Here is a 25,761-nt window from a genome sequence, read left to right on the forward strand (position 1 = left end):
GACGCATCTTACATTATACACAAGAAACCCTGAGTAAGGGACTTGTCTTACATCAAACACCGACACCTTGCAAAGTAGGACACATTTTTCATCATACACCAGACACCTTTTCAACACAGGACACATCTTACATTATACATCTGACACCTGGGATTAAAGGACTTGTCTTAAATCATACACCAGACACCTGGCAACACAGGACACATCTACATTACACACCAGACACCTGAAAAAGTAGGACACATCTTAAATCATACACCAGACATCTGGCAACACAGGACACATCATACACCAGACACCTTGCAAAGTAGGACAGATCTTACGTCATACACTAGAAACCTGGCAACACAGGACACATCTTACATCATACACCAGACACCTGTCATTGAATGTCTTTCCACCTACCAGAATTTCCTTGATGTAACTTGCAGCATCAGCCATGCCTGAGCCCTCTATGATAGACGTGATGATAGCGCTGAAACAGCAGGTCAGGAAATGTTTAACAACACTCTGAACATGAGAAACTGCCATCCCCTTGGAGTCACTCATTGTGAGGGTGTGGGACATGTCTAATAAAAATAAATAACAACCCCTTGATCCCCCCTCACCCGCAGCCTAAAGGGTTTGTCTCAAATTTCTTTAATGTTTGCAGTCTCCGGCAGTAAAGGCAAAACAATCCATGTTAATGTAAAACAGCTAACCCTGAATATTTGCTCACCTCTTGAATTCTTCTATCTTGTTTGCAACAAGACTGAAGTCATTGTTAAACTTAATTTCAATCACAACTCCCACCGTCTCATTCCGACCTGAAAATAGGTTTACAAGGATATCTAGATACTGAAACCAAAGTTCATCAATCATACATTATTATGTTTGTCTTGTAAGGACATTTAGATACTGACACACAAACTCATCAATCATACATTATCACTGACTAAACAGTGACTAACTGTATCGCATGGTCAGGATCGCTGATGTGGTTGACACATAATCTGTTCCCAATTTGCCAGATCGATGCTCATGCTGTTGATTATTGGACTGACCATATACAAACTGCTACCTTAGATAGAATACTGCTGAGTATAAAACTCATTCTTTTTGTTCAAAAGCTTCATAAAGATGATTTCTGTTCTGTACCAGCTACTAAAATGGCTAGAATGTCAACTTACCACAAACACCATACAAGTCTGAACTCTTCAGCCATTGACCCACCCCATCCACACACCAGCACTGTGCCTCCTCACATTGTTTGGGTTCATAGCGGCCATCAGTCCCACACTGGGGTAGGTTGATGGTGCTCGTGCCAGTCATCAGCATCTCTCTGTACTTCTCCATCTTCTTTGAACACCACTTCATCTGACAGTGTGAATGACTCACTGCAACAAGAGTTCATCCCTAGAGGCACTTTGTACATGCTGCTCTGTACACTCATGCCACGTCATCATCACTGGACCTTGTCATACCCCACACTGTCACAAGTTCATCAATAGAGGCAACCTGTATATGCCGCCCTGTACACTCATGCCATGTCATTGCAACCTTGTCATACCTACACTGTCACAAGTTCATCAATAGAGGCACCCTGTACACGCTGCTCTGTACATGCATATCATGTCATCATGATCAGGTCTTGTCATATCGATAAGTCAATCACAGTAACCACAGTCAAGTATTGCAATACATGTATTTAAGTCCATAGTCACAAATTATGTATTTATTTCACAGTCAGATATAGAGGATACTAAATGGAATTTCATGCAATACCATTTTTATTAAACAAGTCAATGATTTGGTATTATAAAAGCAATATTTAAGTTGGCAGTGTCAGACATCCTGAAAAGACAGAAAAAGTTTCAGTTACCAATTCACAGATGTGGCGTAGGGCATGAAACAACAAATCCACCTACCTGCAGCACAGTCACTGATGGTCGCATTGGTCATCATGTCTGTGAAGACAGCTCGGCACGTACATGGGTCCACTCTACACATGGCACATGGGTTACTCCCACAGGTCTGGTTCGCACATACGTTGGGGCATATCCTTCGAGGGCAGTCAGGCTCCACTGAAATGAAGCAGAAATATGACCAGCTCATTTTACCAAATGATGATAAGAGGATGTGATGAGAGATGTACTTAGAGGACAAGAAAATATTCAGAAGAAGGCTAGACCCATGAAGATCCAGGATAGAATTGGTCTTCAGTAACACATGCTTGTCGGAAGATGTGACGAGCAGGGTCGGGTGGTCACACTTGCTGACTTTTTGACACATGTCATCTTATCCCAGTTGCTGTTGATCACTGTATTGTCTGGTCCAAACTCAATGATTTACAAGTTGCTACAAATAACTGGAATATTGCTGAGTGCATTGTTACACAAGCAACAAAACAACCATAAAAAGGCTAAGTATTAGCATTCTTTTATCATTGTATTCTATCTATTAATACACTATCATGTATTAATGAGTATTACTGTTTTTAATATGTGAGTTGTGTGAGTTACACTGGATTCAATGCAGTTCCGCCCCTCGGGATTTCCCTCCACATCCGGTTTTACATTGTCTACCAGTACCTCGGGGACATGTTTCTACATACATCCGACAAACTCCTCTTGTGCTGTAATAATTGAAACTTACCTTGACACGAGGGCTTGGGTTCGGCATACATAACAGCACACTCATCATCTACAAGGAAACCAGTGAAATATATGTGATCAGCTGTTGAAACAGTTTTGACTGACATTAACAAGAAAGAAAAACTGGCACGTTTGGAAAGTTGATTGCTGTCTGGTAATGCCAGAAATCCCTAAATTCAGAAATCCTATGTTTGTAACCCGCACACTGCCTATCTGCATAACCAGCATACTGCCTATCTGTGTAACAAGCACACTGCCTATCTGTGTAACCAGCATACTGCCTATCTTTGTAGCCAGAACAATGCTTATCTTTGTAACCTGCACATGGCTTATTGGTATAACCGGCATACTGCCTATCTGTGTAACCAGCACACTGCCCATCTGTGTAACCAGCACACGGCCTATCTTTGTAACCAGCACACGGCCTATCTGTGTAACCAGCATACTGCCTATCTGTGTAACCAGCACACGGCCTATCTTTGTAACCAGCACACTGCCTATCTGTGTAACCAGCACACGGCCTATCTTTGTAACCTGCGCACTGCCTATCTGTGTAACCAGCACACTACCTATCTGTGTCACAGCATACTGCCTATCTTTGTAAAGATGAACCGTTCTACACCAGCACACAGCCTATCATTGTCAGGAATTGACAGCTATAGTCTGTTTGCTGTGAAAACGTACCAATGAATTTCACTCTAAACAAAAATATAAATGTAATAAAAGGAAATTTAGGCTGCAAATCATCATAATTTTACCTTGCCAATTATACATTTGAGCTCCCTGAGTGACGCAGGTGAGTAAGACAATGGACGTGTCTGTGGGTGTGAGGTTTTGAGATCCTTGAGTGGGACAGGTGAGTAAAACAATGGAGATGTCTACTGGTGAGGTTTTGATATTTCTCAGTGAGATGCTTCAGTAGGACAATGGAGATTCTGTGGGTGTGAGGTTCTGAGATGCTTGAGTGAGACGGGTGAGTAAGACAATGGAGATGTCTACAGGTGTGAGGTTTTGAGATCTCTGAGTGAGATGCTTCAGTAGGACGATGAAGATGTCTGTGGGAGCCACTTACCACCACACTGAACCTCCTCTGGTCCCATCATGAACTTGTAGCCACAGGAATTCGAGCACAGATCGACAACACAAATGGCTTTGGGTTTGCCAGGACACACCTTACCCATGCAGGTGTCAAGGCAACTCAGGTTGGGTGTGGCCCCATTACTGCAGGTCACTATAATACACAATATATAGACAGTTGCACAGTGAATGACGAATACTCATGAAATATGTTTGGTCCTCCTACCAACCATAGAAAACACACATGTGTTGCAGGTTGAGAACAATGACTGCACCTAATGCATAAGAAAGAACTACAGTGTAGGAAGAAGCAAACATTATGTTAGGCCAGACCAATTTTATTTCTTCTTTTAAGGATCTACCGATCATATTTTTTCAAGAATAAGAAAAAATAAAAAATCATTTTCACAACTCAAAAAATAAAACCCTAATAGCTTTATTGGCCCAAAATGTAAACTTACCAGAGAATTTCTTTAAGACTGTATTTTTGTTATCCTATACACACTTCATTAATTTCCCAATGTAAAATACTTTAGAAGGAATATCATTTTGACTGGAGATTTTATTTTCATTTTTTTCCCTGCCACAATTAGGTCTGGCCTAGCTGGATTTACAATTACTTCATTAAATATGAAACGTATGAATTCCATTCATTAAGAGATAAATTATGTTTTGTATATGTAACCTACCTGCTTTGCCATCCATGATTCTGAATGTTCCTGTTCCAGTGACATGAAATATAAAACACAATGACATATGAAAAGCAATACGGGTCATGATGATATCTGCAGGTATTGCAGTACTGAACAGTTGAAATCATGAAATAGAAAATGTGTTCATGGACAAAATAACTGTGCATTACATTATTTACTAAGACTTCCTCATTTGTTCAGTTACACTGACGTATCAACACTGTACTCATCAGATCTCTAGTCCCACCAACATATCGACACTGCTGTCATCATATCTCCAATCTCTTACATTGATGCATTGTGGTAATCAGATCTCCCGTTTCCTTAAACTGACATATTATCACTATGGTTTATCAGATCTCCCATCTCTTACACTGACGTACTGACACTGTGGTCATAAGATCTCCCATCATCTACCACTGGCATATCGACACTGTAGTCAGAAGATCACCTGTCCCTTCATACTGACATATCGACACTGTGGTCATCAGATCTCCTGTTTCCATACAGTGATGTATCAGTACAATGGTGAATTGATTCCGATTTCCTAACAGATTCCTAATGAAAACTATTGTCATGCTCACCGTCATCTTGACACGTCAGACTATATTTCTTTGCAAGGCTGCCCTCTACTGCATTGCCCTCGGGGCTGACGCACCAACAGTAGCCATGCTGACACTGCATGGTGGTGAACTTCTGGGCTGTACATGTTGGGAGATGGACACCAGTGAGGTGGGGGTTGCTGAACATATCTGTAGAACATGAGACACTCAGTTTTCAAAACAATCATGCTTTACATAATCTGACCCTCCACACATGACACGCATGACACGCATGCATTGGAAGCGGCTTTGCACCTCCAAACCAGAAAAAACATGCCTACACTAAGCACCGAATGCATAACAGACCAGTTGCATGCATCACTGCATGCATTACCAGTCTAGCCACATGCATCATCAGACAAGTAGCACACATCACTGCATGCATCGTCAGACCAGATACATGCATCACCGCATGCATCGTCAGACAAGTAGCACACATCACTGCATGGATCATCAGACAAGTAGCACACATCACTGCATGCATCGTCAGACAAGTAGCACACATCACTGCATGCATTATCAGACCAGATACACGCATCACCGCATGCATCGTCAGACAAGTAGCACACATCACTGCATGCATTGTCAGACAAGTAGCACACATCACTGCATGCATTATCAAACCAGATACACGAATCACCGCATGCATCGTCAGACAAGTAGCACACATCACTGCATGCATCGTCAGACAAGTAGCACACATCACTGCATGCATTATCAAACCAGATACACATCACAGCATGCATCATCAAACCAGATACACACATCACATCATGCATCATCAGACCAGTAGCACACATCACTGCATGCATCATCAGACAAGCTCACATCACTGCATGCATCATCAGACCAGTAGCACACATCACTGCATACATCATCAAACCAGATACACACATCACTGCATGCATCATCAAACCAGATACACACATCACTGCATGCATCATCAGACCAGTAGCACACTTCAGTGCATGCATTATCAGACCAGTAGCACACATCACTGCATGCATCATCAGACCAGTAGTACAGTGTAGGAAGTGTCAGTAGACATCACTTGCTAACAACAGATACAGCTTGGGTGCTAAAGGACACATTTCTATTAGTAAGAATGCAAAAGGGCACCAACAAGGAGTGACTGTTTGCTGTGTTGTTAATAGTCTGTTGCCAGTAAACACATACCAATTACTTTCACTTTAAACAAAACTGTAAATTAAATAAAATAAAATTAAGATTGTGGACCCTCTTAATTTTACCTTGCCAATGAACACATAAATCTGAGAATTTTATTCATATTACAATAAAAGTTTTTTAAGAAATTATCATAATTTAGAATTTCTATTATTGGTTTGTATTACAAGAGGGTATGTACATTAAATAAAACATCAAGCACGAGTAGGTTTGGTCTAAGTTTGCACACGCATTTGTTTCACTGTCACAACTACTGTGCTTACTCCCTAGTCAGGGTATGAAATTTCAGCCAGACCAAAGGGCTGGTTAGATGTAAAACTTGCCCTGACCAAATCTTACCTGCCTGCGAAAAATTCGGTTTGACAAAAGACATGGTTTATCATCCAACTGGAATTCATCTTTTATTTTTAATGAGTGAACTGATAATGAGTTTATATCCTGAAATATTATGCATGTACACAACTTAGATGCTAAGTTGAACGTAAGTCTGAGTTTTAAATGAACAATTAGCAAGGAAAAATTATGAGGATTCGCAAACCAAATTTCACTTTTCTTTATTTACTATTTTGTTTAAAATGAAATTCATCCATACGTTTTCACTGCAAACAGACTATAGTCAAAGGAAACTGCATTGATACGTACAGCTGCACTCGGCCCAGTGAGCGCATTTGCCTTCATTGCAGTAGTTATCAAGGTCAAGAGTACACTTCTGCTGTTCATTGCACTTCTTCACCTGTCAAGTAAATGACAACACATGTTCAAAGAACGAAATATATTCAATTCATGAAACCTATTAACTGTGTGTGTAAAATAGTGGAAAGTGACAGAAACTGCATGTTTCTAGTTCATATTACATATATCATTTTCACTTTCATACTACTGGCGTAGCTACCATTTTAAAAAAGAAGCCCAGACTTACACATAATTGTTGCTAAAAATGTTGGGCAAGCCATCAATACTATCTAAAGACAAGGTCTATCAGGCTTACATGAACAAACTGGCTTGCTACACATCTGTAAAGTGTTCATGAGGACTGACTTGATGTTCTTGTTTATCATTCCGTTTTTGATATTAGGTGTAATCATGTGACCAATCATGTGATCCACTATGTATGTTACCATTCTGTGTGTATTCCCCGTGAGGAGACAAAATGTCGGACGAAGACCAAAAAGCACAATCAGTCTTGTTAGATGAAATTGCTGACAAACTAAATACAGTTCTTCTCCTGCAAAACGATCTATAGCAGCGTTTTGAGCAACAATCTCGAGTGTTTTCATGTCAAACATCGTCAACCGTCATCTGTGTATCCCTCATCGCAGGGAATACAAAGAGCGAGAATGACGTTAACACGATCGAGTAACAATGACTTTACACGTGTCTGAATGTTGGCATACTACTATTTTTCACTCTCATCACAAGGTCTTAGGTCCCTAATCTAGAACCTAGCGCCCAGGAAACATTCTTTCCTTATTAAAGATATAAATCACTGTCTCTAGCGCTTCAAATCATTATCACTTACCTTGCATGGATTAGCATCTTCGTTACCTGAAACACATCACACAGTATTAGAAGCATACATGCTTAAGGTTGTTCTCTTGTGCAGCTGGCCAGTTATTCTTGAAACGTTCGCAGTTCCATGAACTTTTTAAACACATTCTCAACAAATTGGCTATGGTGAAAGTTAAGAATCCTTAGGCCTTGAACGTTTTGAGAATAAGGGTCCTGGATTTTATGGTGAGAATGTATAGCATTTCGTATCTAAACCCACTGCAGAACCTAACACATTCAATGGAATATGTGACTGAAATATTCCTAAAAGTAAAACACTAGTAACAACATATTTATGCTATGCAGAGTGCTGTCACAAGAGAGGAAAATACTCAGTCCAATGATGACTCAACCTGAAGCCTCTTATCACTGCAAATTCTTCAAAAGCACAATCATTTCCCACAAAACATTAAATTCTTGGGGTAATAACATACAGGAGTAAATATAGCGTATGTTATCTGCTAACATGTAGTTTCACTGTTCCCTAGTGAGTGAATCTGTATATATACTCATGGAAACAAATAAGGGAACACATGAAAGTATGAATGTTCCTTTATTATTTTCTAAAGTGAAATTCTAGAAATAACTGAAGCAATATACTTTCATGTGTCCCCTTATTCATTCCTGTGAGTATTTTTCAGCTATCATTCTCAACTCCATGGGGGTTATACAACCCATGCTGGAGTGTGCTAACATCCAGAAGACATATCAGGGTATAAATTCCCTGCTGGTTGAACAGAGACAAGTATGAAGCAGGTCACTTGTATAAGGTGACACTTTTGTTCAGGGTGTTTGCAGGAACTGGTGTCTCCATCATCTTGTCATTATCTATCACTGGATGAGTGAGTCATATGAGTAACAAATAATGAGTGAGTGAGTGAGTGAGTGAGTTTAGTTGTACGCTGCACTCAAACGTGGGCTATTTCACACTAATCATATATGACAGAAGGACCTACATTCTTTATAGCATTCTTCAACAGTTTCGAACCTGTTGTCGTTGCCACGACAACCACCAAACACAAACTTCTCGCAGCGATTACTGGTGTGGTTGAAGAACCATTTGGGCATGTAAGCTCGGCACATGCCTGTTTCTGGGGCAAGTTGACAGTGGGCAGGAATACTTTCAGGCTCTGCGGAAATGGCACAAAAACAAGCACATACAGAGAGTACAATCACCTTGAATAAATGTCAAAAACAGTCTTGCTAAGAAAACGATAGTATAAAGTTTCATAACCAAGATAACAATGGTTTTGAAATGATAATCCCTGGCCAGAGGAACAGCAAGTCTTTATGGTTGACTGACTTCTGATATTTTGGTATAGATACTTATACTGTTTTCATAAGTATCTTATGAAAACAGTATAAGTATCTATACCAAAACATTGCTAAACCATCCATAAAGACTTGTCATTCCTACTGACTAACTTATAACTTCTTGAAAGCCTCTCAAAAAATTCAATATGCCACAGTATAATGACTTACTATGAATATGATATTTTCATATGTATATGATGACTCAGTGAGGGGATTCTACCTTACATATTGCTTATGATGACAGGATTCTACCTTACATATAGCCTATGATGACAGGATTCTACCTTACATATAGCTTATGATGACAGGATTCTACCTTACATATTGCTTATGATGACAGGATTCTACCTTACATATAGCTTATGATGACAGGATTCTACCTTACATATTGCTTATGATGACAGGATTCTACCTTACATATTGCTTATGATGACAGGATTCTACCTTACATATTGCTTATGATGACAGGATTCTACCTTACATATTGCTTATGATGACAGGATTCTACCTTACATATAGCTTATGATGACAGGATTCTACCTTACATATAGCTCATGATGACAGGATTCTACCTTACATATTGCTTATGATGACAGGATTCTACCTTACATATTGCTTATGATGACAGGATTCTACCTTACATATAGCTTATGATGACAGGATTCTACCTTACATATAGCTTATGATGACAGGATTCTACCTTACATATAGCTTATGATGACAGGATTCTACCTTACATATTGCTTATGATGACAGGATTCTACCTTACATATAGCTTATGATGACAGGATTCTACCTTACATATAGCTTATGATGACAGGATTCTACCTTACATATAGCCTATGATGACAGGATTCTACCTTACATATAGCTTATGATGACAGGATTCTACCGTACATATTGCTTATGATGACAGGATTCTACCTTACATATAGCTCATGATGACAGGATTCTACCTTACATATAGCTTATGATGACAGGATTCTACCTTACATATTGCTTATGATGACAGGATTTTACCTTACATATAGCTTATGATAACAGGGTTCTACCTTACATATAGCTCATGATGACAGGATTCTACCTTACATATTGCTTATGATGACAGGATTCTACCTTACATATAGCTTATGATGACAGGATTCTACCTTACATATAGCTCATGACAACAGGATTCTACCATACATATTGCTTATGATGACAGGGTTCTACCTTACATATAGCTCATGATGACAGGATTCTACCTTACATATAGCTCATGACAACAGGATTCTAAGTGACCTTGCATATAGCTTATGATGACAGGATTCTACCTTACATATAGCTCATGATGACAGGATTCTACCTTACATATTGCCTATGATGACAGGATTCTACCTTACATATAGCTTATGATGACAGGATTCTACCTTACATATAGCTCATGACAACAGGATTCTACCTTACATATAGCTTATGATGACAGGATTCTACCTTACATATAGCTCATGACAACAGGATTCTACCTTACATATAGCTCATGATGACAGGATTCTACCTTACATATAGCTTATGATGACAGGATTCTACCTTACATATAGCCTATGATCACAGGATTCTACCTTACATATAGCTCATGATGACAGGATTCTACCTTACATATTGCCTATGATGACAGGATTCTACCTTACATATAGCCTATGATGACAGGATTCTACCTTACATATTGCTTATGATGACAGGATTCTACCTTACATATAGCTCATGATGACAGGATTCTACCTTACATATAGCTTATGATGACAGGATTCTACCTTACATATAGCTTATGACGACAGGATTCTACCTTACATATAGCTCATGATGACAGGATTCTACCTTACATATAGCTTATGATGACAGGATTCTACCTTACATATAGCCTATGATCACAGGATTCTACCTTACATATAGCTCATGATGACAGGATTCTACCTTACATATAGCCTATGATGACAGGATTCTACCTTACATATAGCCTATGATGACAGGATTCTACCTCACATATAGCTCATGACAACAGGATTCTACCTTACATATAGCTCATGACAACAGGATTCTACCTTACATATAGCTCATGACAACAGGATTCTACCTTACATATAGCTTATGATGACAGGATTCTACCTTACATATAGCTCATGACAACAGGATTCTACCTTACATATAGCTCATGATGACAGGATTCTACCTTACATATAGCTTATGATGACAGGATTCTACCTTACATATAGCCTATGATCACAGGATTCTACCTTACATATAGCTCATGATGACAGGATTCTACCTTACATATAGCTCATGACAACAGGATTCTAAGTGACCTTGCATATAGCTTATGATGACAGGATTCTACCTTACATATAGCTCATGATGACAGGATTCTACCTTACATAAAGCTTATGATGACAGGATTCTACCTTACATATTGCTTATGATGACAGGATTCTACCTTACATATAGCTCATGATGACAGGATTCTACCTTACATATAGCTTATGACGACAGGATTCTACCTTGCATATAGCTTATGACGACAGGATTCTACCTTACATATAGCTTATGATCACAGGATTCTACCTTACATATAGCTTATGATGACAGGATTCTACCTTACATATAGCTTATGACAACAGGATTCTACCTTACATATAGCTTATGACGACAGGATTCTACCTTACATATAGCCTATGACGACAGGATTCTACCTTACATATAGCCTATGATCACAGGATTCTACCTTACATATAGCTTATGACAACAGGATTCTAAGTGACCTTGCATATAGCTTATGATGACAGGATTCTACCTTACATATAGCTTATGACGACAGGATTCTACCTTACATATAGCTTATGACGACAGGATTCTACCTTGCAGGCAGATTATATGCCATATAAGTGCCATAGAGTTCACCTTACCTTCCACTGGGCCTGGCATCATGTCATCTCCAAATGTCATGTTCATGGTCATGTTACCAAGCATGTCTGTCATGTTACCCATCATGTTCATTTTATGCTGGGTGAGCTCTGTCTTCACTTGGTGACGCTTCATTTGACATTCTGTCAAGCCTGAAAACAGAGATGGCCTCAGAGTTAGACTAACGGAATCAGTTTACACAGTCACACACACAGTCAAGTCACATATGTTTGGACATCAACCATTGTATACACACAAACAGTTTCACGTGTGAGTGAGTGTGTCTGTGTGTGAGTGTGTGATTATGTCTTGTGTCTGTTTCAATGTGTGTGTTTGAGACTGTGTTTATGTCTCTCTGGATGGTTGAATCCATGTGTGAGACTGTGTCTGTGTCCATGTGTGAATGTGTCTGTTTCCTTGTGTGTGTATGTCTGTGTCCCTGTGTGTGGTCCACATGTGAGGGGTCTGTGTCCATGTGTGTGTCTGTGTCCATGTGTGTGTCTGTGTCCATGTGTGTATGTGTCCATGTGTGTGTATGTGTCAATGTGTGTGTCTGTGTCAATGTGTGTGTATGTGTCCATGTGTGTGTGTATGTGTCCATGTGTGTGTCTGTGTCTCAGTGTGTGTCTGTGATAAAGACCTACCTTCATTGCAGTTCACCTCCCTGTTCATGTTGTCATAGAAGACAGCCCGGCAGCCACCACATGGGTTGATCCTGCAGACAGCGGCAGGGTGGGCGGGACAGGAGTGCATGTGACACAGCCTGGCATCACAGCAATTGGCCTTTGTACCGTCTTCACATACTGGACAAACCACAACATTCAATAGTTTACATCTACATGTTACACAAAATAAGTGGGGTTACTTCAGTTACAATGGCAATTGAAATAAATTGCCCAACAAAACGAACAAAATCTCATATAATGGTTCTCTCAGTTGATACCAAGGCATTCTGATTCGATGATTCAGAGGTAATACCAATATATTCTGATTCAATGATTCAGAGGTGATACCAAGGTATTCTGATTCGATGATTCATAGGTGATACCAAGGCATTCTGATTCGATGATTCAGAGGTGATACCAAGGTATTCTGATTCGATGATTCAGAGCTGATACCAAGGCATTCTGATTCGATGATTCAGAGGTGATACCAAGGTATTCTGATTCGATGATTCAGAGCTGATACCAAGGCATTCTGATTCGATGATTCAGAGGTAATACCAATATATTCTGATTCAATGATTCAGAGGTGATACCAAGGTATTCTGATACAACAATTCAGAGATGATACCAAGGTATTCTGATACAATGATTCATAGGTGATACCAAGGTATTCTGATAAAATGATTCAGAGCTGATACCAAGGTATTCTGATAAAATGATTCAGAGCTGATACCAAGGTATTTTGATTCAGTGATTCATAGGTGATACCAAGGGTTTCTGATTCAATGATTCAGAGGTGATACCAAGGTATTTATGATTCAATGATTCAGATGTGATACCAAGGTATTATGATTCAATTATTCACAGGTGATACCAAGGTATTCTGATACAATGATTCAGTGATTCAAAAGTGATACCAAGGTATTCTGATAGAGTGATTCAGAAGTGATACCAAAGTATTCTGACATAGTGATTGAGATGATATACCAAAGTATTCTGATACAATTATTCAGATCAGCAGATTACCAAATCAAATAAAAGACATGTTAACAGTGATACATACTTGCTGGGAGGTCCATATCCATTTCTGGCTGAGAGGTATTCTGTCTTCCCATTACACTGACTGGAAAACCAAAGGAAGCACCATCTCACAACCAAAAGAACAAAGCGGTGTGAAGTCTGTATATTCTAATATCAATTTTTATAGAAGAAAAACAGTGACTATTTCAGTGATGACTTACTGAGAGGACATCTGGCATATCCCCTGACGAATGTGCCAGGTAATTTGTAGCCGTGAGGGTCAACACACCAGCAAACTCCATAGCTATCCAGACACTGTTGAGGTCTCCAAGTGCCATCAGAGTTACATCTGCAAATGACAACTGAGGAATGTATTACTGTGACAAGATTCACAGACAAACAAACTGGGTGCTGGGTGGAGTGTGCTACGTTTACGCAATGGCAAGACAAGGGGTTAGAACATAAAATAAATGAAGGGAGATGTTATGACAGAACATGGTTTACCTGAGGGGGAAGATCTGATGACAGAACATGGTTTACCTGAATTAGATGACAGAACATGGGAATGATCATTAGACAATATTTATGTACCTGGGGATGGAGATCATGGGAAGGTATTATGTACCTGGAGATGGAGATCATGGGGTGGTATTATGTACCTGGGGATGGAGATCATGGGGTGGTATTATGTACCTGGGGATGGAGATCATGGGGTGGTATTATGTACCTGGGGATGGAGATCATGGGGTGGTATTATGTACCTGGAGATGGAGATCATGGTGTGGTATTATGTACCTGGGGATGGAGATCATGGGGTGGTATTATGTACCTGGGGATGGAGATCATGGGGTGGTATTATGTACCTGGGGATGGAGATCATGGGGTGGTATTATGTACCTGGGGATGGAGATCATGGGGTGGTATTATGTACCTGGGGATGGAGATCATGGGGTGGTATTATGTACCTGGGGATGGAGATCATGGGGTGGTATTATGTACCTGGGGATGGAGATCATGGGGTGGTATTATGGATGTCGGAATGGAGATCATGGGAAGGTATTATATACCTGGGGATGGAGATCATGGGGTGGTATTATGTACCTGGGGATGGAGATCATGGGGTGGTATTATGTACCTGGGGATGGAGATCATGGGGTGGTATTATGTACCTGGGGATGGAGATCATGGGGTGGTATTATGTACCTGGGGATGGAGATCATGGGGTGGTATTATGTACCTGGGGATGGAGATCATGGGGTGGTATTATGTACCTGGGGATGGAGATCATGGGGTGGTATTATGTACCTGGGGATGGAGATCATGGGGTGGTATTATGGATGTCGGAATGGAGATCATGGGAAGGTATTATATACCTGGGGATGGAGATCATGGGGTGGTATTATGTACCTGGGGATGGAGATCATGGGGTGGTATTATGTACCTGGGGATGGAGATCATGGGGTGGTATTATGTACCTGGGGATGGAGATCATGGGGTGGTATTATGTACCTGGGGATGGAGATCATGGGGTGGTATTATGTACCTGGGGATGGAGATCATGGGGTGGTATTATGTACCTGGGGATGGAGATCATGGGGTGGTATTATGGATGTCGGAATGGAGATCATGGGAAGGTATTATATACCTGGGGATGGAGATCATGGGGTGGTATTATGTACCCAAGGATGGAGATCATAGGGTGGTATTATGTACCCAAGGATAGGGATCATGGATAGATATGATGTATCTGGGAATGGAGATCATGGGGTGGCATTATGTACCTGGGGATAGAGATCATGGGGTGGCATTATGTACCTGGGGATAGAGATCAAGGGGTGGTATTATGTACCTGGTGATGGAGATCATGATGTGGTATTATGTATCTGGAGATAGAGATCATGGGGTGGTATGATCATGAATCTGGGGATACAGATCATGGGATGGTATCATGCACCTGGGGATAGAGATCATGAGGTGGTATCATGTAACCGGGGATAGAGATCATGGGGTGGTATCATGTAACCGGGGATAGAGATCATGGGGTGGTATCATGTATCTGGGGATAGAGATCATTGGGTGGTACCACGTATGTGGGGATAGAGATCATGGGATGGTATTATGTACCTGGGGATAGAGATCATGAGGTGGTACTATGTATCTGGGGATAGAGATCATTAGGTGATATCATGTATCTGGGGATGGAGATCATGGGGCGGCACTATGTACCTGGTGATGGGGATCATGGGATGGGATGGAATTATGTACCTGGGGATAGAGATCATGGGGTGGCACTATGTACCTGGTGATGGAGATCATGGGATGGGATGGGATGGGATGGGATGGTATTATGTACCTGGGGATAGAGATCATGGGGTGGCACTATGTACCTGGTGATGGAGATCATGGGATGGGATGGGATGGGATGGGATGGGATGGGATGGGATGGGATGGTATTATGTACCTGGGGATGGAGATCATGGGGTGGTATTATTTACCTTGGAATGGAGATCATGGGGCATCTTCCCATGTGAGCTCGTAGTTTCATCTGAGTCTCTCTCAACTTTGTGTGGCATGTCTCCATCACTGAAAAAGAAGGCATGACTAACATATGGACCAGCAACTATCTGGACATGACTAACATATGGACTAGCCACTATCTGGACATGACAAACATATGGACCAGCCACTATCTGGACATGACTAACATATGGACCAGCCACTATCTGGTATCATGTAACCGGGGATAGAGATCATGAGGTGGTATCATGTACCTGGGGATAGAGATCATGGGGTGGTATTATGTACCTGGGGATAGAGATCATGGGGTGGTATTATGTACCTGGGGATAGAGATCACTGGGTGGTATCATGTACCTGCGGATAGAGATCATGGGGTGGTATCATGACTAACATCTGTACCAGCCACTATCTGGACATGACTTACATCTGTACCAGCCACTATCTGGACATGACTTACATCTGTACCAGCCACTATCTGGACATGACTTACATCTGTACCAGCCACTATCTGGACATGACTAACATATGGACCAGCCACTATCTGGGCATGACTAACATCTGTACCAGCCACTATCTGGACATGATTTACATCTGTACCAGCCACTATCTGGACATGACTTACATCTGTACCAGCCACTATCTGGACATGACTTACATCTGTACCAGCCACTATCTGGACATGACTTACATCTGTACCAGCCACTATCTGGACATGACTAACATATGGACCAGCCACTATCTGGGCATGACTAACATATGGACCAGCCACTATCTGGACATGACTAACATATGGACCAGCCACTATCTGGGCATGACTAACATATGGACCAGCCACTATCTGGGCATGACTAACATATGGACCAGCCACTATCTGGGCATGACTAACATATGGACCAGCCACTATCTGGACATGACTAACATTACTAAAAGACAAATCACTATTTGGATATGATTCAGTCTAAGTAAACTTAGCCTCAGTACTTTTCGTTCCACTCCACTACTGAGTCTAACAAAACCTAGGAGGTTGCGTCAGGTAACCTCTCAGACTGACCAATCATAACTCAGCTTACCAAATCGCGAAAGTGGACATTTGCACATACCTTTTGAACTTTTCCCTCAGATAGGTTTGTACCTGAATGATTCCGAAAGCTCTTTTCCATACGATCACTACTGAGATATGCACATGGAGCACGCTACAATACTCAACAGTGAGTAAACACTCGCTGAAAATAGTGTCTTGTAATATTAGCTAATGGTAACCATGTCATTAGAAAGCCCTAAGCATACACACTGCAGGTCAAATACCTGTGTTTTATGCGGATTTTCATTTATTGAGGGATCAGTGTCAGTGACTAGCGATTTCTGAAATCCTGCCAAACCCTAAACAACAGCCATTGTCTTCTTGTGTTTGATTGAATGGTCATAGGTCGCTTAAAGGTTACCTGATGCAACCTACTACTACTTCTTGATAGACTCAGTAGTGGAGTGTAACAAAAAGTAGTGAGACTAAGTTTACTTAGACTGAGATATGACTAACATAGGGACCACTCACTGCCTGGACATGACTAACATGGGGACCACTCACTGTCTGGATATCACTAACATATTGACAACTGACTGTCTTGACATGGGTAAGATAGGGACAACTCACTGTCTGGATATGACTGCATAGGGACAACTCACTGTCTGGATATGGATAACATAGTGACCACTCATTGTCTGGATATGGATAACATAGTGACCACTCACTGTCTGGATATGACTAACATAGTGACCATTCATTGTCTGGACATGGGAAAGATAGGGACAACTCACTGTCTGGATATGACTACATAGGGACAACTCACTGCCTGGATATGACTAACATGGGGACCACTCACTGTCTGGATATGACTACATAGGGACAACTCACTGTCTGGATATGGATAACATAGGGACAACTCACTGTCTAGATATGACTAACATAGGGACAACTCATTGTCTAGATATGACTAACATGGGGACCACTCACTGTCTGGACATGGATAACATAGGGACCACTCACTGTCTGGATATGGATAACATAGGGACAACTCACTGTCTAGATATCACTAACATAGGGACCAATCATTGTCTAGATATGACTAACATAGGGACAACTCACTGTCTAGATATGACTAACATGGGGACCACTCACTGTCTAGACATGACTAACATAGTGACAACTCACTGTCTGGACATGGATAACATGGGGACCACTCACTGTCTAGATATGACTAACATAGGGACCATTCACTGTCTGGACATGTCTAACATAGGGACCACTCACTGTCTGGATATGACTACATAGGGACAACTCACTGCCTGGATATGACTAACATGGGGACCACTCACTGTCTGGATATGAATAACATAGGGACAACTCACTGTCTAGATATGACTAACATAGGGACAACTCATTGTCTAGATATCACTAACATGGGGACCACTCACTGTCTGGACATGGATAACATAGGGACAACTCACTGTCTAGATATGACTAACATGGGGACCACTCACTGTCTGGACATGGATAACATAGGGACAACTCACTGCCTGGATATGACTAACATGGGGACCACTCACTGTCTGGATATGACTAACATAGGGACCACTCACTGTCTGGATATGACTACACAGGGAAAACTCACTGCCTGGAAATGACTAACATGGGGACCACTCACTGTCTGCACATGGGTAACATAGGGACAACTCACTGTCTAGACATGACTAACATAGTGACCACTCACTGTCTGGACATGTCTAACATAGGGACAACTCACTGTCTGGATATGACTAACATAGTGACAACTCACTGTCTGGACATGGATAACATAGGGACAACTCACTGTCTAGATATGACTAACATGGGGACCACTCACTGTCTGGACATGGACAACATAGGGACCACTCACTGTCTGCACATGGATAACATAGGGACAACTCACTGTCTAGACATGACTAACATGGGGACAACTCACTGTCTGGACATGTCTAACATAGGGACAACTCACTGTCTAGATATGACTAACATGGGGACCACTCACTGTCTAGACATGACTAACATAGTGACAACTCACTGTCTGGATATGGATAACATGGGGACCACTCACTGTCTAGATATGACTAACATAGGGACCATTCACTGTCTGGACATGTCTAACATAGGGACCACTCACTGTCTGGATATGACTACATAGGGACAACTCACTGCCTGGATATGACTAACATGGGGACCACTCACTGTCTGGACATGTCTAACATAGGGACAACTCACTGTCTAGATATGACTAACATGGGGACCACTCACTGTCTGGACATGGATAACATAGGGACAACTCACTGCCTGGATATGACTAACATGGGGACCACTCACTGTCTGGACATGTCTAACATAGGGACAACTCACTGTCTGGACATGGGTAACATAGGGACAACTCACTGTCTAGATATGACTAACATGGGGACCACTCACTGTCTGGACATGTCTAACATAGGGACCACTCACTGTCTAGACATGCCTAACATGAGGACCACTCACTGTCTAGATATAACTAACATAGTGACCACTCACTGCCTGGATATGACTAACATAGGGACCACTCACTGTCTGGATATGACTAACATAGGGATCACTCACTGTCTGGATATGACTACACAGGGAAAACTCACTGCCTGGATATGACTAACATGGGGACCACTCAATGTCTGGATATGGATAACATAGGGACAACTCACTGTCTAGATATGACTAACATAGAGACAACTCATTGTCTAGATATCACTAACATAGTGACCACTCACTGTCTGGATATGACTAACATGGGGACCACTCACTGTCTGGATATGGATAACATAGGGACAACTCACTGTCTAGATATGACTAACATAGGGACAACTCATTGTCTAGATATGACTAACATAGTGACCACTCACTGTCTGGATATGACTAACATAGGGACAACTCGTTGTCTGGACATGGATAACATAGGGACAACTCACTGTCTAGATATGACTAAGATAGTGACCACTCATTGTCTAGATATGACTAACATAGGGACAACTCACTGTCTAGATATGACTAACATGGGGACCACTCACTGTCTAGATATGACTAACATAGGGACCACTCATTGTCTGGACATGTCTAACATAGGGACAACTCACTGTCTTGACATGGCAAAGATAGGGACAACTCACTGTCTGGATATGACTACATAGGCACAACTCACTGTCTGGACATGGATAACATAGGGACCACTCACTGTCTAGATATGACTAACATAGGGACCACTCATTGTCTGGACATGTCTAACATAGGGACAACTCACTGTCTTGACATGGCAAAGATAGGGACAACTCACTGTCTGGATATGACTACATAGGCACAACTCACTGTCTGGACATGGATAACATAGGGACCACTCACTGTCTGGATATGGATAACATAGGGACAACTCACTGTCTAGATATGACTAACATAGGGACCATTCATTGTCTGGACATGTCTAACATAGGGACAACTCACTGTCTGGACATGGCTAACATTGAGACAACTTACTTTCCTTAACAAGACAGGCACGACCACAACCATTGGAGCAGCAGAGAGTGTTGCCACTACATTCAGCATCAGATTTGCACTCATCCTGGCATGGGGCAAAGTAGTTGACCAGAGGCGTAGGGCACTTGCCAGGTTTACAGCGGGCTGAAACAGTCGAGGTCATAAACTGACTGATGGCAGAATGCTGAATGATGATGAGGGCAAACTTATGGGCAAATATTGAAGGAATGTCGCCTATGTTCAGTACAGATCATCAAGATAGCTGAGTCATAATAATAATACATAATATATATGTTATGTAAACAGTCAAATCTGAAAGAAGCAAATGTCGTGCAGGCCTCTTCTTTCTTCTTCTGCTTGAGAAGGGATAAATTTACATACACACAACATGAAAAACATGAGATGTTTGTGTTACATATTAGTATCATCAAGTACCATGTCAACAGTAACTGTGACATCATCATCTGTGACATCATCATCTGTGACATCATCATCTGTGACATCATCATCTGTGACATCATCATCTGTGACATCTGCATTATCTGTGACATCATCATCTGTGACATCATCATCTGTGACATCATCATCTGTGACATCTGCATTATCTGTGACATCATCATCTGTGACATCATCATCTGTGACATCATCATCTGTGACATCTGCATTATCTGAGACATCATCATCTGTGACATCATCATCTCTGACATTATTATCTGTGACATCATAATCTGTGACATCATTATCTCTGACATCATAATCTGTGACATCATCTGTGACATCATTATCTCTGACATCATCATCTGTGACATCTGCATTATCTGAGACATCATCATCTATTATCTCTGACATCATTATCTCTGACATCATCATCTGTGACATCTGCATTATCTGAGACATCATCATCTGTGACATCATCATCTCTGACATTATTATCTGTGACATCATAATCTGTGACATCATTATCTCTGACATCATAATCTGTGACATCATCTGTGACATCATTATCTCTGACATCATCATCTGTGACATCTGCATTATCTGAGACATCATCATCTATTATCTCTGACATCATTATCTCTGACATCATCATCTGTGACATCTGCATTATCTGAGACATCAGTGTATATTAAGGTCATCATTAGTGTCTGTGACATCATAATATGTGACATCAGTGTAAGTGAGGTCATCATTAGAGTCTGTGACATCATCAGTGTATGTGGGGTCATCACTTGCTTTTGTGACATCATTAGTGTCCGTGATATCGGTGTATGTGAGATCAGTATAGTGTCTGTGTGAGCATCAATGTATGTGACATCATTAGTGCCTGTGACATCATCGGTGTATGTGAGAGATCAGCATTTGTCTTAGACTAAAAGATGTTGACATCAGGGGTATTCAGCATTCAAAATAATCGCAAGCATGGAGGCCCAATGCCGGTTGTTACTATATCATGCCAGATGTTTCAAATATTAGCGGGCCCTTTGGGAATTCAGTAAGTCACCTGTCATTTTCTTTCACAGCTGCTAAAATCCCATATTTTTTTTTCTTTAGTAACGTTCTGAAATCCATGATCCATCATAATTTGATAACTTACTGTTCCAATTCCTGGTATTTCAACACTTTGGAATATCAACACTAGTCTTTAACAAATAAAACAGCCTTTGCTAATTGATTTTGTAGCAACTGTGGAACTGTGCACAGTGTAGTCTATTTTGTTTTCATTGGTTTAACTTTAACAAAATGGACCTGCAGATTGCCGCTGATGGCCAACTGGCAAATTACAGCATTGGAAACACTGAGTGTATCTGTTCAACATCAGGTGTATCTGTGCCTGATGATAGATCTTCTTACATGAGATGGTCCCACACTGACTGCAGCATTCTTCAAGGCTGTAGAAGTTGTTGTTATTGCCTCTGCAACCACCATATACGAATCGTTCACACTGCTGTGATGTCCTGTTGAAGAAGTATCTGGGCATGTAGGCCTTGCATGGGCCTTCCTCTTTCGGTTCATGGCAGATATTGAGGGAGTCATCTGAAACATATGGCACACGTCCTAGTTTTCCTCATGTAATGAAGTCTAACATATTGCTGGAAATAGACAAAAAATGATTTTTTGCAGTTACATCTACTATTTATGTAGTGAATATGTGAAAGTGTGGAATATCTGTTACAGTTCCGCACAACTACAGTCTGAGTGGCAGGGAATGTAGAAAAAGGACTTTACTGAGGAGAGATTAGTGCAGAAATGAGCAATGTGTTTTTTTTCAAAGTCCAGGTGACTTATTTGGAACAGACCATAACTTAATGTAAATTAGTGTGCGATGATATTCTATTACAAATGACACTTTTTACTTGCCCATTAAATAAATTTAGCTTCATTCTAAACAGTAGTTGGGGTAAAAAATAAGAACTTTGATACTGAAACTTATTAATAAGGACAGAGCTACCAATCACCATAAAAGGAATCAGGTGGGAGGGATCGTCTCAACCGGTATGTCAGAGACAGTGGTTGGGGTCGGGCTGGGGGACAGAGATGTCAGCTGAGATAAAATAATTCTTTAGGGAATTAAACTGTTGAAGCATGTTATGACAATTTACAAATAATACCCAGTGCTCTTGATCATCTGGTGGTCATGACACCTACATATTTTGAGACATTTTATAGACGAATTAAGCTTTTTTTTGGGTATCATACAGTTTTATGTCTATCAACATAAACTTAAGGAAAACAACACTTGTAAGATGTTGATCAACAGATGAGATCTATTCCAAATACACTGAAAGGCATAAAATATCTTTGAGATGACCCTTTGTGTCAGCAGTATGTGCATTTCATGCCAGGTCAGTTGATGACGATACACCTAGCTGAGTAACCTAATTGCCATCTATGGTCTGGTCTATTGTTTTCAGTAGCCAGTCATATTTTTTCGAAGTTTTGCATGATTTTATGAGTAAATATGCTTTTTTGGATATCCTATTACACATCCCACTGAATGCCCAGTAGGGCCAAAGTGTGTTATTTTGACATATCCTATATTACCTGTAGGCAGAGTTCACAAACTGAACTATGTGTTACCTAGAGGCAGTGTAAAAATGAGGAGCAGCTGAACTATATTTTACCCGTAGGCAGTAAGCATCTTCGTCCGCACTCAGTCCGACAGCACTTCCTGTCCTCTGTACAGTTTCTATCGTCCATGCAGTATTCTTTACAGTAACGCTGGTTGAGACGCACTTCCATCACCCTGGGACACATGCCTGGCTTCTCTGAAAACAACACAACACTCATACATTCTGTGTCTCAAATGATAGCATTTGATCACGTTTACTAATGCAAAATGTAGTTTCTGTCCTTAAAAGAAATGTTTGTATACTACCGACAGAAAATAAGGGAACCAAGAAATTGAATGTAGATGACTTTGACTGTGACAGGGTCCGTTATCGTGGCGTATCTCCCAAACGCAACATCCAATGACAATGGAATTTCGCATAATGCATGCCCAGCACGTGCTACACGTGCATACAGAAGTTAACTCCTGTAAATGTACTGGAGAAGTCGCAATCACTAATGCAATAGAGATTGACACTTACTGACAGAAATGCCTCCGAGGCAGTATCTCGGTGAAGCAACAAAATGGAGAATTGTGAGGATGATAGATGTGGGGACATCATTATGTGAAGTTGCCTGGCAGATGGGTAAATCATAAAGTGTAATTTCACGCCTGTGGGATAAGTACCGTCAAAAGGGTGGGGTTGCAACGAGACCTGGGCGTGGTAGACCAAAATCAACGACACCACGACAGGATCGTCTCATTATGTTAATTGCTCTACGCGATAGGTTTAAATCGGCCCCTGCCATCAATAGAGAATTCCACACACTCACTGGAAGATGCATTTCAACCTCAGCCGTTAAAAACCGACTCTATCAAGCTCATCTGAAAGCATGACGGCCTTTTAAGGGTGTCACCCTTTCAGCTCACCATAAGCGCCAAAGATTGGCATGGGCTAGGCACCATCAGGGATGGGCTATGTGCCACTGGCGTTACACCATGTTCTCTGATGAGTCAAGGTTTTGCCTACGATTCACAGATGGCAGAAAACGTTGTTGGCGTCAGAGCGGGGAAATTGATTAACAGCATGCCATCAAGGTGCCATGAATGTGTTGCCCAACATGGTGGACACACCAGATATTGAACTTGACGCCTAAAATTGATTTAGTGGATATTTAAAGCAGTTTCAAATTCGCTATTATTTCATTAGTTCCCTTATTTCTTGTCGGTAGTATACCTTACACATTAAGGGAACATGCTTGGACCAGGAAGGTTTAAGAACTTGTAGTTCATTTTCAAAATGAACCATAGGATGCAGGGGCGGACACAGCTTTTCAAGAAAGGTGGTTGCACAGTTCATTTTCACCCTTTTTCAACATTCGTTTAATAAACTTTCAGGACAAAAGAAGGGGTGCAGGGGATGCATGTATCTGGATCTGCTTATGGGAGGTCTGACTTCTTGATTCCAATACAGCAGAACGCTTACTGCTAAACAGAGACTTTTTTAGTAATTCTGCAAGTGAGATCATAAATATGAAAATCTCTACACCCTAACAAAGTTACCGCTGAATACTGGCTATGCTGAACCAACCTTTTCTAGCACATCTCTGGTTGCATGCAGCTTCTGTCTTGAACATGTTCTGGTTTCCATGGCAACCTCTGTACAGGAACAGCATGCACTTTTTCAGCGTGGAGTTGAAGTAGTAGTAATTGGACCATTTATTTTCCATGTTGTCACACCACTGTCCAGGGTTTGGGCTCAGTCGGCAGATGTCACTGTGACCTGCAACAAACAAGACCAACACATGAGAGGACACTAATACAGGTTGTGTCCAGCCTTCATGTGATGTTTAACTTGCAGGTCACTGTGACCTGTAGGAGACCATGACATGACAAAACACTAATACAGGTTGTGTCCAGCCTTCATGTGATGTTTAACTT

General features: G+C 41.1%; 1 protein-coding gene across 4 annotated transcripts in view; it reads right to left on the reverse strand.

Moving 5' to 3' along the window:
* The window catches only part of LOC137273400 (uncharacterized), a 131,938-nt gene that overhangs the window by 4,044 nt on the left and 102,133 nt on the right, over positions 1-25,761 (reverse strand). For all 4 annotated transcript variants that reach the window (XM_067806056.1, XM_067806059.1, XM_067806058.1 and 1 more), the window contains 20 exons: positions 25,412-25,603; positions 23,894-24,037; positions 22,623-22,805; positions 20,772-20,915; positions 16,169-16,256; positions 13,895-14,022; positions 13,717-13,776; positions 12,633-12,791; positions 11,991-12,140; positions 8,694-8,867; positions 7,709-7,734; positions 6,832-6,922; positions 4,987-5,154; positions 4,400-4,429; positions 3,706-3,864; positions 2,635-2,682; positions 1,908-2,063; positions 1,170-1,376; positions 719-806; positions 406-475 (listed from right to left, as the gene is read on the reverse strand). In XM_067806056.1, coding sequence (XP_067662157.1) covers positions 406-475; positions 719-806; positions 1,170-1,376; positions 1,908-2,063; positions 2,635-2,682; positions 3,706-3,864; positions 4,400-4,429; positions 4,987-5,154; positions 6,832-6,922; positions 7,709-7,734; positions 8,694-8,867; positions 11,991-12,140; positions 12,633-12,791; positions 13,717-13,776; positions 13,895-14,022; positions 16,169-16,256; positions 20,772-20,915; positions 22,623-22,805; positions 23,894-24,037; positions 25,412-25,603 — 2,465 coding nt within the window. The remainder of the gene's footprint in view (positions 1-405; positions 476-718; positions 807-1,169; positions 1,377-1,907; positions 2,064-2,634; positions 2,683-3,705; positions 3,865-4,399; positions 4,430-4,986; positions 5,155-6,831; positions 6,923-7,708; positions 7,735-8,693; positions 8,868-11,990; positions 12,141-12,632; positions 12,792-13,716; positions 13,777-13,894; positions 14,023-16,168; positions 16,257-20,771; positions 20,916-22,622; positions 22,806-23,893; positions 24,038-25,411; positions 25,604-25,761) is intronic.

This window comes from Haliotis asinina, chromosome 2 (genome assembly GCF_037392515.1).
Source record: "Haliotis asinina isolate JCU_RB_2024 chromosome 2, JCU_Hal_asi_v2, whole genome shotgun sequence".
In the NCBI taxonomy this organism is placed as follows: Eukaryota; Metazoa; Mollusca; class Gastropoda; order Lepetellida; family Haliotidae; genus Haliotis; species Haliotis asinina.